General features: G+C 46.9%; 1 protein-coding gene across 33 annotated transcripts in view; it reads left to right on the top strand.

Annotated features, from left to right (window-relative positions):
* MPDZ (multiple PDZ domain crumbs cell polarity complex component) overlaps positions 1-19,333 on the top strand; it is a 179,347-nt gene that overhangs the window by 103,598 nt on the left and 56,416 nt on the right. For 19 of the 33 annotated variants that reach the window (XM_061629896.1, XM_061629870.1, XM_061629877.1 and 16 more), the window contains 3 exons: positions 5,412-5,516; positions 6,581-6,676; positions 18,371-18,548. In XM_061629896.1, coding sequence (XP_061485880.1) covers positions 5,412-5,516; positions 6,581-6,676; positions 18,371-18,548 — 379 coding nt within the window. The remainder of the gene's footprint in view (positions 1-5,411; positions 5,517-6,580; positions 6,677-18,370; positions 18,549-19,333) is intronic. The other 14 variants (XM_061629886.1, XM_061629991.1, XM_061629980.1 and 11 more) reach the window with 1 other exon arrangement.

The following is a 19,333-nucleotide window of genomic DNA, read 5'->3' as shown; positions in this document are numbered from 1 at the left end:
CCTCTCTCATAATACTAGAACTCGTGGACATTCAAAGAAGCTGAATGTTGGAAGATTCAGGACAGACAAAAGGAAGTACTTCTTTACTCAGCGCATAGTTAAACTATGGAATTTGCTCCCACAAGATGCAGTAATGGCCACCAGCTTGGATGGCTTTAAAAGAAGATTAGACCAATTCATGGAGGACAGGGCTATCAATGGCTACTAGCTGTGATGGCTGTGCTGTGCCACCCTAGTCAGAGGCAGCATGCTTCTGAAAACCAGTTGCCGGAAGCCTCAGGAGGGGAGAGTGTTCTTGCACTCGGGTCCTGCTTGTGGGCTTCCCCCAGGCACCTGGTTGGCCACTGTGAGAACAGGATGCTGGACTAGATGGGCCACTGGCCTGATCCAGCAGGCTCTTCTTATGCTCTTATGTTCTTAATAACTTTGCGGACAGACGTTATCCTTTGGCCCCGGACTTTTCTACCAGACTGGCCGTACCTGGCATAGACGAGCCTATTTCCAGTTTAGTTTCCAGATCCCTCTTGCCGAGGGAAGGGGACTCTCATTTAAAGGATGCCACTGAGCGGAGACTGGACTTTGCTTTACGCAAGACCCATGGGGCCATCGCCTTTTCTATGCGTGCATCTACATCAGCCTCTATTTTTGCCAGGGCAGCGATGATGTGGTTGGACGACCTCATCGACGACCCCAACCCAGATCCTGCCTCTCTGCGCAGATCGCTAATAAAATTGCGCAAAACAGCTGCTTTTGTGGCTGACGCCACCTTGGACGCGAATCAGCTAGGAGTACGCGCTATGGCGGCTCAGGTTGTTGCCCGACAGACCCTCTGGCTGCGTCACTGGCAGGCTGACTCTACTGCCAGAGTTAATCTATCATGGGCACCTTACGCCAGATCATTACTTTTCGGCGCAGAGGCACTAAAGGCAGTGCTTGTTGACCCTAAGGACACTCGAAAGCCTGTCTTGGCCACCGTCAGAAACATCGAGCGCAGACCTTTCAGACGTTTCGCTTTGTACCTTACGTCTCAGCCCTTTCGAGGAATGCGGCCCAGGGGACGAGGCCGCGAGTTCCCAACATATGATTTCTGGTCCTCCAGAGGAGGTTGGAACCGACGTTTCCCGGGTAGAGGTCAGTACCAGGGACTCAGAGGCTCCTCAACGTCCTCATACAGGGGAGGGTCTCGACAGCGCAGACAGTATTAATATCATACCAGTTGGGGGCAGACTTCTTCTATTTGGCAAACGTTGGCTACGTCTGACTCAGGTCTCCTGGATCAGAGATCTTTTTTGTTATGGATATGCAATTGAGTTTTGGGCAATACCTCCAGACAAGTTTCATCCCTCCCCTTGTCCCAAGGCACCAGCCAGGCATTGCATCATGCAGACTGCAATACATCACCTCTTGGACATAGCGGCGATAGAGCCAGTCCCTACTGCAGAGAGGTCGGAAGTGGTGTACTCCCTCCTATTTGCTGTGCCCAAACGAGATCTCTCATGGAGGGCGGTATTGGACCTCAAGTTCATTAACCGTTTCGTAAAGTATCGCAGGTTCAAAATGGAATCCCTCCACTCCATTACAGACAGCCTGCACGAAGGAGACTTCCTGGTTTCTATCGATCTAAAGGAAGTGTACCTCCATGTGCCTATTTGCATAGCCCAAAGAAAATTTCTTCGGTTTGCCTTTGGCTCCCAGCACTTCCAATATCGCGCCATGCCGTTCGGACTTTCGTCTGCTCCGAGAGTGTTTACCAAGGTGCTACTCATACTAGTGGCTTACCTTAGGCTTCAAGGGGTCCATATCTACCCCTATCTGGACGATCTTCTAATACGGGCGAATTCTAGGGAGCGGGCTCATCGTCATCTAACACTCACGCTACATGTCTTACAGGCCCACGGTTGGCTAGTCAACTTCGACAAAAGCCATCTACAGCCAACCCAACGTCTACAACATCTAGGGGCGATGTTGGACACCCTGCAAGCGACAGTGTTCCTGTCCCCAGATCGTGTAACTGCTATCACAGACATCACAAGATCTCTGATGCACAAAACATCTGCAGACGTCATGCTTCTAGCCAGGGCCCTCGGAATGTTGGTGTCCACCATCCATATTGTGCCATGGGCTCGTGCCCATACTCGCCAGCTACAGTGGGCCCTGCTGCCGTTCCAACATGACATTGCCAGCTCAAACCATTGAGCAATCCCTTTGAGCCCCACACTGCGCATGTCATTCCGCTGGTGGACAAAGGTACAACATCTCACCCAAGGCACTCCGTTCAAAGAACCCCACAGGACTGTCATTACCACCGATGCCAGCCTCCTTGGCTGGGGAGCACACTGCAACTCCCAGTTCGTTCAGGGAGTTTGGAACACAACAGAGCAAACTCGAAACATCAACTGGCTGGAACTAAAAGCTGTCGACTTAGCTGTGCTTCATTTTCAGTCTCTCTTCCACTTGGACCATGTCCTCATTCGAACGGACAACACATGTGCCAAATCTCATTTAAACAGACAGGGAGGCACCAGGTCCCGTCCTCTGCAGAACCTAGCTTCCCTCATTTTCGACTGGGCAGAACAACATCTGCAATCCTTAAAAGCAGAACATCTCCGAGGAATTTGGAATGTGACAGCAGACTGGCTCAGCAGACAACAGGTTTTTCCGGGAGAATGGAAACTTCATCCGACCATTTTCCATCTTCTCCAGTGTCGGTTCGGCGTTTTCTCAGTCGATCTTTTCGCCTCCAGTTGCAATTGCCAGCTACCCAGGTACTTCACTCGATACCTGGATACGACAGCGGAAGCGGTGGATGCTCTGTCAATACCGTGGCCGGATGGCCTATTGTACGCCTTCCCTCCAATATCACTGTTAGCCAGAACCTTGAGGAAGGCGTGGCGCGAGAGGGCACGGCTGGTTCTGATAGCACCATTTTGGCCCCGTCGACCGTGGTTCTCGGATCTCCTTGCAATGTCGGTGACGGATCCTTGGCCACTACCAGTCAGGCCAGACCTCCTATCCCAGGGTCCAGTATGCCATCAGGACCCCAAGTGGCTCAACCTAACAGCGTGGCTTTTGAACGGGGACATTTGAGGTCGGCTGGACTGTCTGACGCTGTTATTGACCTCGCTGTTATTGGCCTCGAGAAGACCGTCTACCACCCGTATCTATCAACATACTTGGGTGGCATTTTCCAAGTGGTGTCAGTCCCTACACATTGATTCTTCACAGGCTACAGTACAACAGGTGCTGTAATATCTTCATAGGGGCCTCATGATGGGACTTAGACCCAACACTTTACGTCGACATGCGTCCACTCTGTTGTCCATTCTCTCAGTGTCCTCTACTGGTGCCGCCATTGCTTCGCACCCGTTCATTAAACGCTTTCTAAGGGGAACCGCTCTACGCTCACCGGCTGTAGTCCACCGTTTTCCCTCATGGAGTCTTTTAAAAGTCCTGCAAGCCTTACAACACCCTCCGTTCGAACCTCTTAGGACTGTGCCTTTATGTCTGTTATCCTTCAAGGACTTGTTCCTGATAGCAATCACCTCTGCCAGACGCGTTTCAGAATTGGGCGCCCTGTCTTCTGCTTGCCATCTCAGTGTCTTTCACAAGGACTCTGTTGTGCTGAAAACTGATCCTTCCTTCCGTCCTAAGGTCAATTCAGTTTTCCATTGCAACCAGGATATAGTTCTGCCTTCATTTTGTCCGAATCCTGCTCACCCTCTCGAGAAGGCCTGGCATTCGTTGGACGTTCGGAGGGCTCTCAAGACCTACCTGTCCAGGACTCAGGATATCAGATGGACCGAGTCTTTGTTTGTATTCTTTAATCCACGTTCTATGGGGCATAAAGTTACTAATTCTACCTTATCCCGCTGGTTACGCGCATGCATTACTTTAGCTTATGAGTCCCTTAAGCTTCCAGTTCCACCTAGTATAACAGCTCATTCCACTAGGTCAGCAGCCACTTCGGCTGCTTTTGCTACCAACGCTCCTGTTGCCGATATTTGCAGAGCTGCCATTTGGTCTACCCCACACTCGTTTATAAGGCATTATAAAATAGACCGTTATGCCTCTGCCGATGCCTCTTTTGGCAGACGAGCGTTGCAACAGGTTCTTAATGAGGATTAGTTTGTGGGTGGTCCCTCCTTGTTATGGGCTGCTTTGGTACATCCCGCTTGATGGCATACCTCCTATGGAAAATGTACCATTGGTCTCACCTGAAAGGTGATTTTCATAGGAGGTATGCCATCACGACCCTCCCAGTTGGAGGAAATTTGGATGTCTAGTTGCAGGATGCCTAGCTATTTCTTAGAATTGTTGTATATATACCTATTAGGCTATTTGATTATGTTTATTCGTGAGGTCAAAACTTCTATCACTGTTATATTGATATGTTAGACTCATATTATTCTGAAGGTTGCTATTATGTTATGTTGTTGCTGGTAGGCCCGTTGGCCTTTTTTCCTGCATTTTTAGATATCTCTCCTTGGACTCGCTGTGAATGAACTGGAGAGTGGGAGGGGCCTGACGCCCCTAGTCTTGACTTCAGAAACATTCTTGCCTTTGGACGATAGGTGGAGTCGTTACCCGCTTGATGGCATACCTCCTATGAAAATCACCTTTCAGGTGAAACCAATGGTACATTCTACAGTTGAGGTGCCACTGCTGGGAAAATCCTGCTTTGACTACTAAACAACATAATCCCAGTAAAACAAAACATGGTACCCAGAGCAAGGATAGCTGATATGAAAACACGGGAGGGTATATCTAGTGGTTGCTCTGCACTAGTAGAAAATGCTTCCACTTGTGCAAGGCAAAGCAATTTCAAATTCCCACCACACAAACATCCACCCACCTACCTACTTCAGCCTTCTGTGTCGCGTTCAATACTGTTCCAGAGGATCTTTCAAACTTCAAGAGCAGCTTTGGGGGGAGGGATGGTCTGGGCTGCAGTGTGTAGGAAGAATTTGTGAACACTGGGTGTCCTGCCTTCTGCAAGTGGAAATGCTTTCCATTGACACAAAGCCATCATTGGTTACAACCCAGGGAGTAGAAGCTCCCTGAGCTGTATTGTGTTTCTTCCATCATAACTCTGGATGCTAGTTACAATGTTTTTAGTATCCTCACCAGTTCTTAGAGCCTAGTGTGTTTTGCTTGCTTGTTTGTTTATATAGTTATATTTATAGGCCCTTCCACAAGAAAAAAAAGTTTTCAGATCTAGATCTAGGCCTAGATCTTGGTTTTGAATTGTTGTATTCCCAGCTAATTCAAAGGGAGCCTATTGGCTCGAGAAACAAGTAGTGTGGTTGGATGTGGTTGTGGGTCACAGCCTTAAAATCTTGACTGCTCATTACTGAACCATTCCCCAGATACCTGCAGCATCTTAGTTTCATTTTTTATGTTTTGTATTGCAGCATTACTTATGTGCCAGCAGAGCAATTTGAAGAGTACCAGGCCAGTTTAGGGCAGCAGACAGAAGGAACAATGTCTCTAGATGTTTTTGCTTCCCATGTTGTCAGGTAATCTACTACTATACCATCAATACAAACCAGGATCTTCACATTTAAAAGGCAGAGTGTAAGGGGAGAATGGGGCGAGTGATCAGCCCCAACACCTATTCATGGTTTCATAAATTACGGTTTTCTCTCTTAAGAGAAAATAACTGTTGTTTGAATAGTCCACCACCCACTCCCTAATGTCTTTCCCTACAATGGAAAATTCTATATTCCTGTACACTGAACAAGATCCAAGACTGCAGGTAGTGTTTTACATGTGCATATGGGCTCTTCAGATTTCCTTTTCCAATGGCAAAAGCCCCTTCCTCACATCTCAGGCTTTCCAGAATAGCACCCCATGAGACATGATGGGCTTTCATTTGAAGGAAATATCTATTCCCCAAATACAAATGAAATTGCTTTCTGCTCATGTATTGTATGGGGATTGCCTTTTTTTAAATTATCAATTGGACAAGACATTCCACAAAGACATACTGTCAGTGTAATTCAGAACTGGTATCCATTCACAGCTTATGCCAACCAGCATCCAACCTGTTAACATATTGCTAAAACTCGTAAGTCTTTCTTGTGTATAGTTTCACAACTGTTCTGGAATAATTCAACCCCCCCTTCATCCTAGACCTTATTATCTTTATTGCTGTACTTGGGCCCCTGTTCTTGTCTTTGTTAGATTATTATTCCCTCATTTATTTATTCCATACCCCTACACTCCTTTTGAACTAATTTTTAGTTCAAAAATTAATGTAACTAAAAATGGGATCTATGGTGAATTCCTGTCTGTTGGACTGGGGAAAGTGCTTTTAGCTCACAGTGGTTTTCTTTTAATGTGGAGCAAGGATTCTGGATTGTATTTAACTAAAGTGGAGCAAGGATTTTGGTTTGTATTCAACTAAGTTATATTCAGAGTAGACCCATTGAAATGAATGGACCTAAGTTAGTCATGGCCATTCATTTCAGTGGGTTTCTGCAGAGTAGAACTGGCATTGGATTAGTCTTTAATACTGCAGGACATCTAAAGGGGGCATTTACAGACTTCTAAACCATGCTGTATGTGCCTTATTTATTAGCAGGGAGATTCCTGAGCTACCAGAACGTGAAGAAGGTGAAGGTGAAGAAAGTGAACTTCAGAATGCAGGCTACAATAATTGGAACCAACCAAGGCGGTATGTGTGGTTTTGGTACTCTGATAATCCTGTTAGCATTTTATTTTGGTGCAATATCTAGCCTCTCTCATTTTAATGGTTTGGGGCACATCCAATATTTTTGGATAACCAGAAATTAAGAAAAATGAAAATCTTAGTTAATTCATAATTCATTCATAAATGGTTACATGGGCAGGGAATTTGGATCTTTAGGATGGTATCCTTTCTGGTGCTTTTTATTGAATCATATTTAGGTGATTGGGAGTGCCATGCAGGATCATTCTCCACTCTGTAGCATTCTCTCCCATCCCTTCCTTTCTGGTTAACTGGTGATAACTACTGTTAGTCCAAGCCCCATTTGCAAATATGCTTCTAACCATGGTTGAAAACTCTGGTTAACTATGATAAGCGAAAATGCTGGTGCAGACATATGAATAATAACCATACTTAGGGTGGCATCCAATATGCTAGTCGCAGAACAGGACTCCTCTCCTCTCCTCTTCCTGTTCATCCCCAGAATCTGCCCCAGAGGGTCCCGCAATCCTTTGGAGCGGATTTTGAGGATGCGGCAGGGGCTGCCGGAGAAGAGGAAGGAGATGTTCCATTGTGCAGGCAGAAGTGTTTGTTCAAGCAGAATGGCAGCATTGGATACAACTCTCAGCTCTGTAATTGAAAGGTATGCCTACCTGTGAGGAAGAAGGAAAGGAAAATCCTCAGACAAGATGGAAGGAGATCTTGAGCTCTAGAAGTATTCCTAATCACCATCATAGTCAAACAGCCAGTGTTACATCTGTGCCAGACCTCTGCATTAAATCCCTACATTGATCGTTGACAATTTTCCACAGATCTCTAACTTGTGCAATATTAGCTTAGAGCCCCCTCTCTCTAGCAACCAAGCCCATCAGAGGGAGAGCTCCCCTTCCCTCTACAAACTGCCATCACTGAGGCCATCAGAGAGAGAGGAAGCAGAATTCAGACATCCCTTCCTCACACCTCAGTGCAGAAAAGAGCCCTTGAAGGGATTTGGAGAACCGAAAGTCAAGACACTCCAACTGTACCTGAAAGGGTGTGCTGTTCAAATTCCAGAGTCTTTCCATCAGTAAAACAGACTCAGGCATTGGGCCATCAAAGGCAGGAGGTGGAGTCAGGATGGGAGAAGATACAAGGGGCGAGAACAACTTTGGTGGTTCAGCATGACAGCATGGATAACTCTATTGTGTCTGCAGAGTGCTGTCCCAGGAGGCTGTTCCAAGTGGTCCGAAGCCTGGTTGGTCCAGTTGCTTCGGAACCGTTGGGACATTCTAAGACCTCCTGTGATGAGTTTGCAAAGCACTTTGCAGATAAAATTGATCGTCTAAAGAGTGCGATTCCACACGCTATGCATACAGTGAGCGAGCCAGAGTCGGCCAGTGGTTCTCCGGTGGTGTGGGATCAGTTCCAGCTTCTTCCTTCTGATGAAGTGGACAAGGTGCTTTCAACCTTAAGGCCAACCACCTGCTTACTCGATCCTTGCCCATCATGGTTCATCATGAACTGCAAGAATAGACTGGGCGAGGGGATCAAGGTGGTGGTAAATGCATCCTTGGAAGAGGGCGTAATGCCATCAGCTCTCAAGGAGGCACTAATAAAACCAATTTTAAAGAAGCCCTCCTTGGATCCCCAAGATTTGAACAACTTTTGCCCAATCTCAAACTTACCATTCCTGGGCAAGGCAGTTGAGCGGGTGGAAGCGAAGCAGTTGCAAGCACACTTGGAGGAAGCGGATTATCTGGATCCATTTCAGCTGGGCTTCAGACCTGGACATGGGACTGGAACAGCCTCGGTCGCCTTGGTGGATGATATGAGGAAAGCATTGGATAGGGGTGAATGCACCTTCCTCGTCCTCCTGGATCTCTCACCGGCTTTTGATACCGTTGACCACGGTATCTTGTTGGACCGCCTGGAGAGGTTAGGCATAGGGGGCACTGTACTGCAGTGGTTCCATTCCTTCCTCTCTGGTAGGCACCAGAGAGTGGCATTGGGGGATGAGGTTTCAGACCCTTGGCCTCTCGTTTGTGGGGTGCCACAGGGCTCCATCCTCTCCCCGATGCTATTTAACATCTAAATAAAGCCACTGCGGGCTATCATCAGGAGATTTGGGCTGCAGTGTCACCAATATGTGGATGACACGCAGCTCTGTCTCTCATTTAAATCTTCACCGAGAGTGGCTGTAGAAACCATATCCAAGTGCCTGGAGTCAGTGAGTGCCTGGATGGGAAGGAATAAGCTGAAGCTGAACCCTGACAAAACCAAGGTACTGTTCGTGGGAGACAAGGGAAGGTTGGGGGATTTGGACCTGGTGCTCAATGGGATACATTTTCCCTATGAGTCCGGCCATCACAGCGGGTATTAGCTCCACCTATCGTGCGAAGGCAAGAATGTCTTTGAAGTCAAGACTAGGGGCGTCAGGCCCCTCCCACTCTCCAGTTCATTCTTGCCTTCGTACGAACAAGATTGGATCTTAAGCATAGCAAGTAGCTTTTAGCTAAGTTTCGCGTATTTGTTTGAAGTCCTTCCTTTCCCTGTTTGTGTTTAACTTTCCATTTAAGTTTGAGGGTTCCCTCAGAGACCGCGGCTGCGGTTCTCTACGTTCCTTGCCCAATTTTAAGCCTTTTATTTTTTGAGCCTTTATTTCAGCTTATCTCCTTACTTGTTTGAGGCTTGTTTGAGGGTTCCCTCAGAGACCGCGGCTGCGGTTCTCTTCGTTTCTGTCCGCTTTTTATTTAAGCTTATTTCCCTTACTTGTTTGAGGCTTGTTTGAGGGTCCCCTCAGAGACCATGGCTGCGGTTCTCTTTGTTTTTGTCCGCTTTTGAGCTTTCCCCCTGGCTCTGTTGCATCCATTGGGAGCTCGCGGCTCTATTTTTTCCTTCTGCTGGGCTGTCTCAAGCAGCGCTCTGAGGAGCTTTTGGAGAGACTGCGGCTGCGGTTCTCTCCCAGGTGGGAGCTTGCGGCTGCGGCTTCCTGCCCTCTCTTTCTCCCTCTCTCTCCGTGACTTTAATTTTCGCCGTGGAGATCCCTTTACTCGGCGGCGACAGCGGCTTCCTTCCTGCTGCCTTTCCCGACACAGGCATCTCTCGGCAGTCTCCTTTTGGGGTTTTTTAGAGCCGCAAGTGCGACTATAGACCCCGCGCCTCCCCCTGCGAGACTGTGCTGGGCAGCCCTTCCCCCAGTTCGTTACCAGTCGGCCGCCATTGCTTCTTCCCCCTCCGCCATTTTCGGATCATTTTTTCCCGCTTTTTTTTCTGGGCGCCATTTTTGTTGAATTCAAATTTCCCGCCTTTTTTGTTACCCCTTTATTAACCAACGGATACCTTCCCTGCAAGTTATCTGTATGTGTGTTGTATGTGTGTTGTAGACAGACTTACAGGGCTTCCTTACACACAAATTTACAGTGGCTGACTTGTACTAAATTTGAATTATATTCAGTACCATCAAGGCTGGAGCTTTAATATCAGTGGCTGACTTGTACTAAATTTGAATTATATTCAGTATTATCAAGGCTGGAGCTTTAATATCAGTGGCTGACTTGTACTAAATCTGAACTATATTCAGTATTATCAAGGCTGGAGCTGACTTGTACTAAATCTGAATTATATTCAGTATTATCAAGGCTGGAGCTTTAATATCAGTGGCTGACTTGTACTAAATCTGAATTATATTCAGTATTATCAAGGCTGGAGCTTTAATATCAGTGGCTGACTTGTACTAAATCTGAACTATATTCAGTATTATCAAGGCTGGAGCTGACTTGTACTAAATCTGAATTATATTCAGTATTATCAAGGCTGGAGCTTTAATATCAGTGGCTGACTTGTACTAAATTTGAAGTATATTCAGTATCATCAAGGCTGGAGCTTTAATATTAGTGGCTGACTTGTACTAAATCTGTATTATATTCAGTATTATCAAGGCTGGAGCTTTAATATCTGTGCCTGACTTGTACTAAATCTGAATTATATTCAGTATTATCAAGGCTGGAACTTTAATATCAGTGGCTGACTTGTACTAAATTTGAATTATATTCAGTATCATCAAGGCTGGAGCTTTAATATCAGTGCCTGACTTGTAATAAATCTGAATTATATTCAGTACATCCTGCCCCCTCTGTGGCCGTGTACCACGCCTGAAATCCAGCCTACAGCACTAATCTGAACTATATTTTGTACATCCTGCCCCCTCTGTGGCCGTGTACCAAGCCTAATATACAGCCTATATTACACAGCCTATATTGTTTTAACGCTGATACCACAGTGCATCCTGCCCCCTCTGTGGCCATGCACTTAGCCATCTGCCAGTTTATCCTACCCCCTCTGTGGTCGTACACTGTGCCAGTTCGGGTCTTTACATCCTGCCCCCTCTGTGGCCGTGTACTGCACCCAAGTTAATATAAGATGGCAGAACAGCCAGGCATGTCGCAAGCAGCCAATATGATGCCAGATCAGCCAGGCATGTCACAAACAGCCCAGTCGCAACACTCTAAGGTGACTAAGCCTAAGCATGTTAAAGCAATGGCTAAGACAAAACATCTTTCAAGCCATAGCAAACCAGATCAGCCAGGCATGTCACAAACAGCCCAGCCGCAACACTCTAAGGCGACTAAGCCTAAGCATGTTAAAGCAATGGCTAAGACAAAACATCTTTCAAGCCATAGCAAACCAGATCAGCCAGGCGTGTCACAAACAGCCCAGCCGCAACACTCTAAGGCGACTAAGCCTAAGCATGTTAAAGCAATGGCTAAGACAAAACATCTTTCAAGCCATAGCAAACCAAAGCGGCCACGCTATGCCTCTGTGCCAACCCCCACCGCTACCACAGCAACTCAGGCACACATAAGCGATATACTTCATTCCCCTGCTGCGTCCTCTGACGAGGAAGATTTTGCTGGCTTCCACACTCAGCCTTCGCCTAACCAGCCTCCCTCCGTTTTATCATCCCAAACATCTGCTCCAGTAGCCACTCAGGCACAAACATCTACCACAACTGGGCTGCTGCCATCCCCTGATTTCCTCTTCCAACTTCAAGCCATGCTGGCATTTTTCACCCAAATGCAGTCACCACCACAAGTTCCTGCCATACCCCAACTCAACATGGACCAACGTGCGTGTCATGAAGCTCATCCTTCCTGTTCACCTAACCCCTTTGATGTAGCCAGAGGCAGAGTTTTTGACGAAGCCTCGTATGCGGAGGAGTCATCCTTCACTGACCACGTTGAAGGAGATGACTGGAGCGAATATTCAGATCATGAGGAGGATACATCGTATCGCTTGTTTAATGCTTCAGACTATCAGCCCCTGGCATGCAGGGTAGTTAATACCCTTGGTCTCCAGACTGCACCTTCAACTTCCTCCACCCCAGCCATCAAAGGGGCCAAGGTTCTCAAATCCCCTGCACCTACTGAACATTACCTTCCGGTGCCGGACCCGATTGCCAAATTGGCCTCTGAAGAATGGGCTCACCCATTCCATTCTCGCCGCTTCAAGAACCTGGCTGACAGGTTTTACGCCCTAGCTCCGGACTTTGCCACCAAGTTAGACGTCCCTGGCATAGATGAACCAATCGCTCACCTCGTTTCACGTTCTCTCTTGCCCAGGGAAGGGGAATCCCAACTAAAGGACACTACTGAGCGACGAATAGACTTCGCCCTCCGCAAAAATCACGAGGCCACTGCCCTCTCCATGCGTGCCTCCACTTCAGCCTCCATTTTCTTCAGAGCAGCTATGATGTGGCTAGATGATCTTCTAGAGGACACTAGCCCTGATCCTGTCGCCCTCAGAAGGTCACTGGTAAAGTTGCGTAAGACAGCAGCTTTTGTGGCCGATGCCACCTTGGATACCACTCAATTGGGGGCACGAGCCATGACGGCTCAGATAGTCGCTCGACGAACCCTCTGGCTTCGCCACTGGCAAGCTGATTCAGCGGCCAGAATGAATCTGTCCAGGGCGGCCAGAATGAATCTGTCCAGGGCTCCTTACTCCGGATCGTTACTCTTCGGCGAGGAAGCTCTAAAGGCAGTGCTGGTTGATCCCAAAGACGCCCACAAACCGGTTCTGGCCACTGTCCAGAACATCGACAACAGGCCTTTCAGGCGATCTCCTTCCTTCCGTACTAACCAGCCCTTTCGAGGAACGCAGCCAGGAGGACGAGGCCGCAACTTCAGATCCTATGACCCCAATTCATTCAGGGGCTCCTGGAACCGACGCTTCCAGGGCAGAGACCTACGGCTGGCTTGTCAACTTCGACAAAAGCCATCTCCAACCAACTCAACGCCTACTACATCTAGGGGCAATGTTGGACACCCTGCAGGCAATGGTATTCCTGGCTCCAGATCGCATCACTGCCATCACAAGCATCGCAAGGTCCCTGATGCAACAAACATCAGCAGATGTCATGCTTCTAGCCAGGGCGCTCGGAATGTTCATTTCTACAATCCATATTGTGCCATGGGCTCGAGCCCACACTCGGCATCTTCAATGGATTCTACTGCCCTTTCAACAGGACATTGCCAGCTCCAACCATCGCAAAGTTCACTTGACCCCCGCGCTGCGCCTATCATTCTGCTGGTGGACGAGGTCCCAACACCTCTCCAAGGGCACACCGTTCAGAGAACCACACAGAACTGTTGTAACCTCAGATGCCAGTCTTATTGGCTGGGGAGCCCACTGCAACTCCCAGTACGTTCAGGGGGTTTGGTCCACCACAGAGCAGACTCAAAACATCAACTGGCTGGAGCTAAAGGCTGTACATTTAGCTCTACTTCATTTTCAGTCTCTGTTCCCTTTGGACCATGTCCTCATTCGAACGGACAACACCTGTGTAAAATCACATTTGAACAGACGGGGGCACCAGGTCTCGTCCTCTGCAGGACCTAGCCTCCCTCATCTTTGTCTGGGCAGAACATCATCTACAATCCCTGAAAGGAGAACATCTCAGAGGGATTTGGAATGTGACAGCAGACTGGCTCAGCAGACAACAGGTTTTTCTGGGGGAATGGAAACTTCACCCAGCCATTTTCCATCGTCTTCAGAGTCGGTTCGGCGAATGCTCAATCGACCTGTTTGCCTCCAGTCGCAATTGCCAACTTCCCAGGTACTTTTCCCGATACCTGGATTCAACAGCGGAAGCAATAGATGCTCTGACAATACCGTGGCCAGACGGTCTCTTGTACGTCTTTCCTCCAATACCATTGTTAGCCAAAACCTTGAGGAAAGCGCGAACCGAGAGGGCACAGCTGGTTCTGATAGCACCATTTTGGCCACGCCGACCGTGGTTCTCAGATCTTCTGGCAATGCCAATGATGGAGCCTTGGACACTTCCAGTCAGGCCAGACCTCCTATCCCAGGGTCCAGTATGGCACCAGGACCCTACTTGACTCAATCTAACAGCGTGGCGCTTGAACGGGGACACTTGAGGTTAGCTGGCCTGTCTGACGCTGTGATTGATAATATTTTGGCCTCGAGAAGACCATCTACCACTCATATTTATCAACATACTTGGGTGGCTTTCTCCAAGTGGTGCCAGTTCCACCACCACGATCCCTCCCAGGCCACCATGCAACAGGTGCTGCAATATCTCCATAGCGGCTTCATGATGGGACTTAGACCCAACACTCTACGCCGACATGCGTCCACTCTGTCGTCCATTCTCTCAGTGTCCTCTACTGGAGCTCCTATTTCCTCACATCCGTTCATCAAACGTTTTTTGAGGGGAGTCGCCCTATGCTCTCCGGCTGTTGTCCATCGGTTTCCCTCATGGAGTTTGCCGAAAGTTCTGCAGGCCTTGCAACGCCCTCCGTTTGAACCCATCAGGACTGTGCCCCTCTGTATGCTGTCCTTCAAGGTCTTGTTCCTGATCGCAATCACATCTGCCAGACGTGTTTCGGAGTTGGGCGCATTGTCTTCTGCTCGACACCTCTGCGTCTTCCATAAGGACTCGGTTGTGCTGAAGACTGATCCTTCCGTCCCAAGGTTGATTCGGTTTTTCATTGCAACCAGGACGTTGTTTTGCCTTCCTTTTGCCCGAATCCTACCCATCCTCTCGAGAAGGCTTGGCATTCGTTAGATGTCCGGAGGGCTCTCAAGACCTACCTGTCTAGGACCCAAGAGATTCGACGAACGGAGTCTCTGTTTGTATCCTTTCATCCAAGGTCTATGGGACATAAAGTATCCAATTCTACCTTATCCCGTTGGTTAAGGGCATGCATTACTTTAGCATATGAGTCCCTGAAGCTGTCAGTTCCAGCTAGTATAACGGCTCATTCTACCAGGTCAGCTGCCACTTTGGCTGCTTTTGCCACTAATGCTCCTGTTGCCGATATTTGTAGGGCTGCAGTCTGGTCTACCCCACACTCGTTTATAAGGCATTATAAAATTGATCGCTATGCCTCTGCTGACGCTTCTTTTGGCAGACGAGTGTTGCAACAGGTTCTTAATCAGGACTAGCATGTGGTCCCACCCTGTATGGGCTGCTCTGGTACATCCTGCTGTGATGGCCGGACTCATAGGGAAAATGGACCATTGGTCTCACCTGAAGGGTGATTTTCCTATGAGTACGGACATCACGGCCCTCCCAGTTGGAGGATGACTATATATTTTCTAATGTGTTATATATTGCTGTTACGCTATTATATTTAAATTTAAGAGTGAAGTCAAGACTTCTAGTTCTGTTATACCGCTATGTTGGAATCATGTTACTATGCATGGTACTATTGTGTTATTTTCCTGCTGCCAGGCCTGTTGGCCTTGTTCTTGTATTTTTAGATATTTCTCCTTAGACTCGCTGCGAATGAACTGGAGAGTGGGAGGGGCCTGACGCCCCTAGTCTTGACTTCAAAGACATTCTTGCCTTCGCACAATAGGTGGAGCTAATACCCGCCGTGATGTCCGTACTCATAGGAAAATCACCCTTCAGGTGAGACCAGTGGTCCAATTGCCCCTGAGAGACCAGGTCCGCAGCCTAAGGGTCATTCTTGACTCCTAACTGTCCATGAAAGCTCAGGTCTTGGCTGTAAGTCGGGCGGCGCTGTATCAACTCCATCTGCTCCATCATCTGCTCCCATCGGTGGTACAAGCCCTGGTCTCCTCTCGCCTAGACTACTGTAACACGCTCTACGTGGGGCTACCCTTGAAAACGGTCCGGAAGTTGCAACTGGTACAGAATGCGGCGGCGCACCTAATTAAAGGCAGCCGCCAACAAGATCATATCACTCCAGTGCTAAAAGAGTTGCACTGGTTACCAGTTGCTTACCGGGCCCAATTCAAGGTGTTGGTTTTGACCTTTAAATCCCTACACGGTTTCGGCTCAGTGTATCTGAAGGAGCGCTTCCAGCATCATCAGCGATGCCGCCCAACAAGATCAGCCTCAAAAGACCTTCTCTTCATCCCACCAGTTAAAACAGCCAGACTGGTGAGGACTAGAGAGGGCTTTTTCAATTGTGGCCCCCACCCTGTGGAACTCCCTCCCAAATGATCTCCGCCATGCCCCCTCTATGATGAGTTTCCGCTGAGCCTTGAAGACCTGGCTGTTTAGGCAGGGTTTTGGGGTGGGCTAGGTTTTACTATTATTGCTTCAGATTTTTAACGTTTAATGTATTTGTACTTTATTTTGTATGTCGCCCAGAGTGGCTGGACAACCAGCCAGATGGGCGACTAATAAATTTAATAATAATAATAATAATAATAATAATAATAATAAAGGCTGATGAGTAAGAGGATAATAATTGGGGGCCTGGACTAGGGGCATTGCATGCGAATTGCAATGTAAATCATTTGGAAACGCAGAGTTCCTGCTAAGTATATGGAGCTAAATTATCCTGTTGTGTATATGAGGCTAATTATCTTTTGTCAGCTCTATTGGGAGGGCCTTTCCATGAAAGGTGACATATAAGTACTCAGTTCAGGGGTACTCCTTGATCCATTGTTGTTACTAGAGGCTCAAGTGAACTCTGTGGCTGGGAGTGCTTTCTCCCAGCTTCAGGTGGTATGCCAATTGCGACCATTCCTGGACCATGATAGCCTGTCCACAGCAGTCCATGCATTGGTAACCTCAAACCTTGATTACTGTAATGTGCTTTACATGGAGCTGTCCTTGTATCCGATCCAGAAGCTGCAACTGATGAAGAATGTGTTGGCCAGACTGCTCACAGGAGCAGATTACTGGCAGCATGTTATTCCACTGCTGGAGGAGCTGCACTGGTTGTTAGTTTTCTACTGGGCCAGGTTCAAGGTTTATGTTAATTCACAAAGTTCTAAACAAGCCCAAAGTACCTGAAGGACCTCTTGGCTCCCTATAATCCACCTCAATCACTGAGAGCTTCTGATGGGGCACTCTTCGTGGTTTCTCATGCCCTTGAGGTTTGGTTAGCCTCCACCAGGGACCAAGCCTTTAGTGTGGCAGGCTCGGCCCTGTGGAGCTCCCTTCCAACAGAGGTTTGGCAGGAACCATCCCCACTTTCTTTCAGGCATCTCCTGAAAACTGAAAACAAGCCTTTTAATATGAACTTTCTTTTCCAACCAATGCAGTACTTACAGATGATTTTATTGGGGTTTTTAACGATGTTTTTATTGTTTTATAATTTTACTATGGTTTTGTATTTTGTAATGCTGCCTTGATAAACTTTTATGAAAAGTGAAGGTTATAAATATTTTAATTAATAAATAAATGGCCTGGGATGTGAAACCTGTAGCTCTTCAGATGTTGTTGGACTGCAGCTCTCACTATCCCTGGCCATGGGCCATGCAGGCTGGGACTGATGGGAGCCAGAGACCAACAACATCTGGAAGGCCACAAGTACCCAAGTCTTGAGAATTATGAACCTGTAACATAAGAAATTCTTACTACGCCTTCGGGGGGGGGACTCCCAGTATTTGTGGGGTATTGCCTAGTGAGCATTATGTTTTTTGTGGAGACATAGTAAGAAGAATTTGTTGTCTTACAGCTTCATAGCTTTCTTTTTTTAAAAAAAAAGCTGTTCAGGTCTACCAAAAAAAAATTAGGTTCAAGAAATCAACAGTCATTGACAGCAGCTGACAAAGGAGTCTCAATTGTGAAAAGCAGTGTGCTAAATAAACATCTTATTTCAAGAAGCACTGGAGCTTATCTCCTCTCTGTTCTGCTGACATTGTGAAGCCATCAAATTGCTGGTGACTGACCTTTGAAGTGAAGCAACTTCTGTCAAGATTGTTCTGATCTGACTCACTTTGTTGAAAGTTTCCAAGGATGTGACTTTGAAGAACAATGCAGTAGTAGGTCTGAGAACTGCCAGATAAGAAACTGCTCATGGCCCCACTGCCATGAGTTTCTTTGCTTGTGCTCAATTGCTAAAAATCATAGTTGGAGGGTTGTTGGGGATGGATTTAATTTTAAGCATCTGTGACAAAAAAGTATCTGAAAAAAAATCTAGTAAGATTGCACTGGACATGTCCATCTCATTTCAGCTCCATTGTTGTTGCTTTGATAAGTGCTAGGATGAACTATTGTAACATTTTCTGATTTTGCATAATTTGCATTCCTGTTCAGTGACTAATTTCCCCCTGGCAAAAATTGACATTTCTACATAAAAATTGAAACCAGCAAAAATTAGTTTCAGCCCTAAATTCAAACACCCTGAGATGTGTTGTAAAAAGCTCCAGACTTGTAATACAGATGCAGTGTATTTCTTAATGTATTTATTATTATAGGGTCGAACTCTGGAGAGAACCCAACAAGTCACTGGGAATCAGCATTGTTGGTGGACGAGGAATGGGAAGTCGTCTGAGCAGTGGTGAAGTCATGAGAGGAATCTTCATCAAACACATTCTCGAAGACAGCCCTGCTGGCAGAAATGGTACCTTGAAAACAGGAGATAGAATAGTGGAGGTATGTTGGGTTTTGCTTTTCTACAATTTAAGCCCATGTGTATACATTGTTTCCTCCTCCCCAGCTCCTTTTATATATATATACACACACACACAGAGTGAGAGACAGACACAGACAGACAGACACGGGGACCCTGATTGTTCTAAGGAGGTTATATATATACACAGAGAGAGAGACAGACATACACAGGGGGCCCCTGATTGTTCTAAGGAGGTTGACTTCCCGAAGTAGAATGCATGTTGTAAAACAATGTGTGGCATGACTGATCTAGATCTGAAAGGTTTATTACTACTGTACTTTTGAATAAATGTTTGGGTTTGCTTTCTGGCATCCATGGTTTTTATCCTGTAAGCATCAATGTTTCCACCTCTGGAAGTTTTACAAACTCAAATGATTGCCTTTGTCTCCATACTTACAGTGGATGGTTTAATTCTGAGACAACCCATAAGAACTAAAGTGTTGAAGGTAGCTCTTCCTATGATTAATGGTAAAATAGCAACTAACTAGTAGCACGCTATATCTTGGTTTTCAGCTTCTATAGTGGCCAAAACATGAATAACTTTCTAACACTAATATTATAGCATCATTTTCTTCAGATGCCAAAACAGCCTTTGGATTCTTTCCTTAGACACTTGCACAATTAGTGGCCTCCTTTCAGGAAATGCTAAATATTAGACTTACTTAGCAAAGTTACATTTTGCAACTCTGGGAGAGTATTAAGTGGCACCCTCTCACCTTTTTTCTCCCCCATTTTACTCCAGAATGAACATTGTACTTTAGTTTAT

This window comes from Rhineura floridana, chromosome 1 (assembly GCF_030035675.1).
Source record: "Rhineura floridana isolate rRhiFlo1 chromosome 1, rRhiFlo1.hap2, whole genome shotgun sequence".
NCBI classification, from domain to species: domain Eukaryota; kingdom Metazoa; phylum Chordata; class Lepidosauria; order Squamata; family Rhineuridae; genus Rhineura; species Rhineura floridana.
This window is presented reverse-complemented; position numbering and strand designations above follow the sequence as displayed.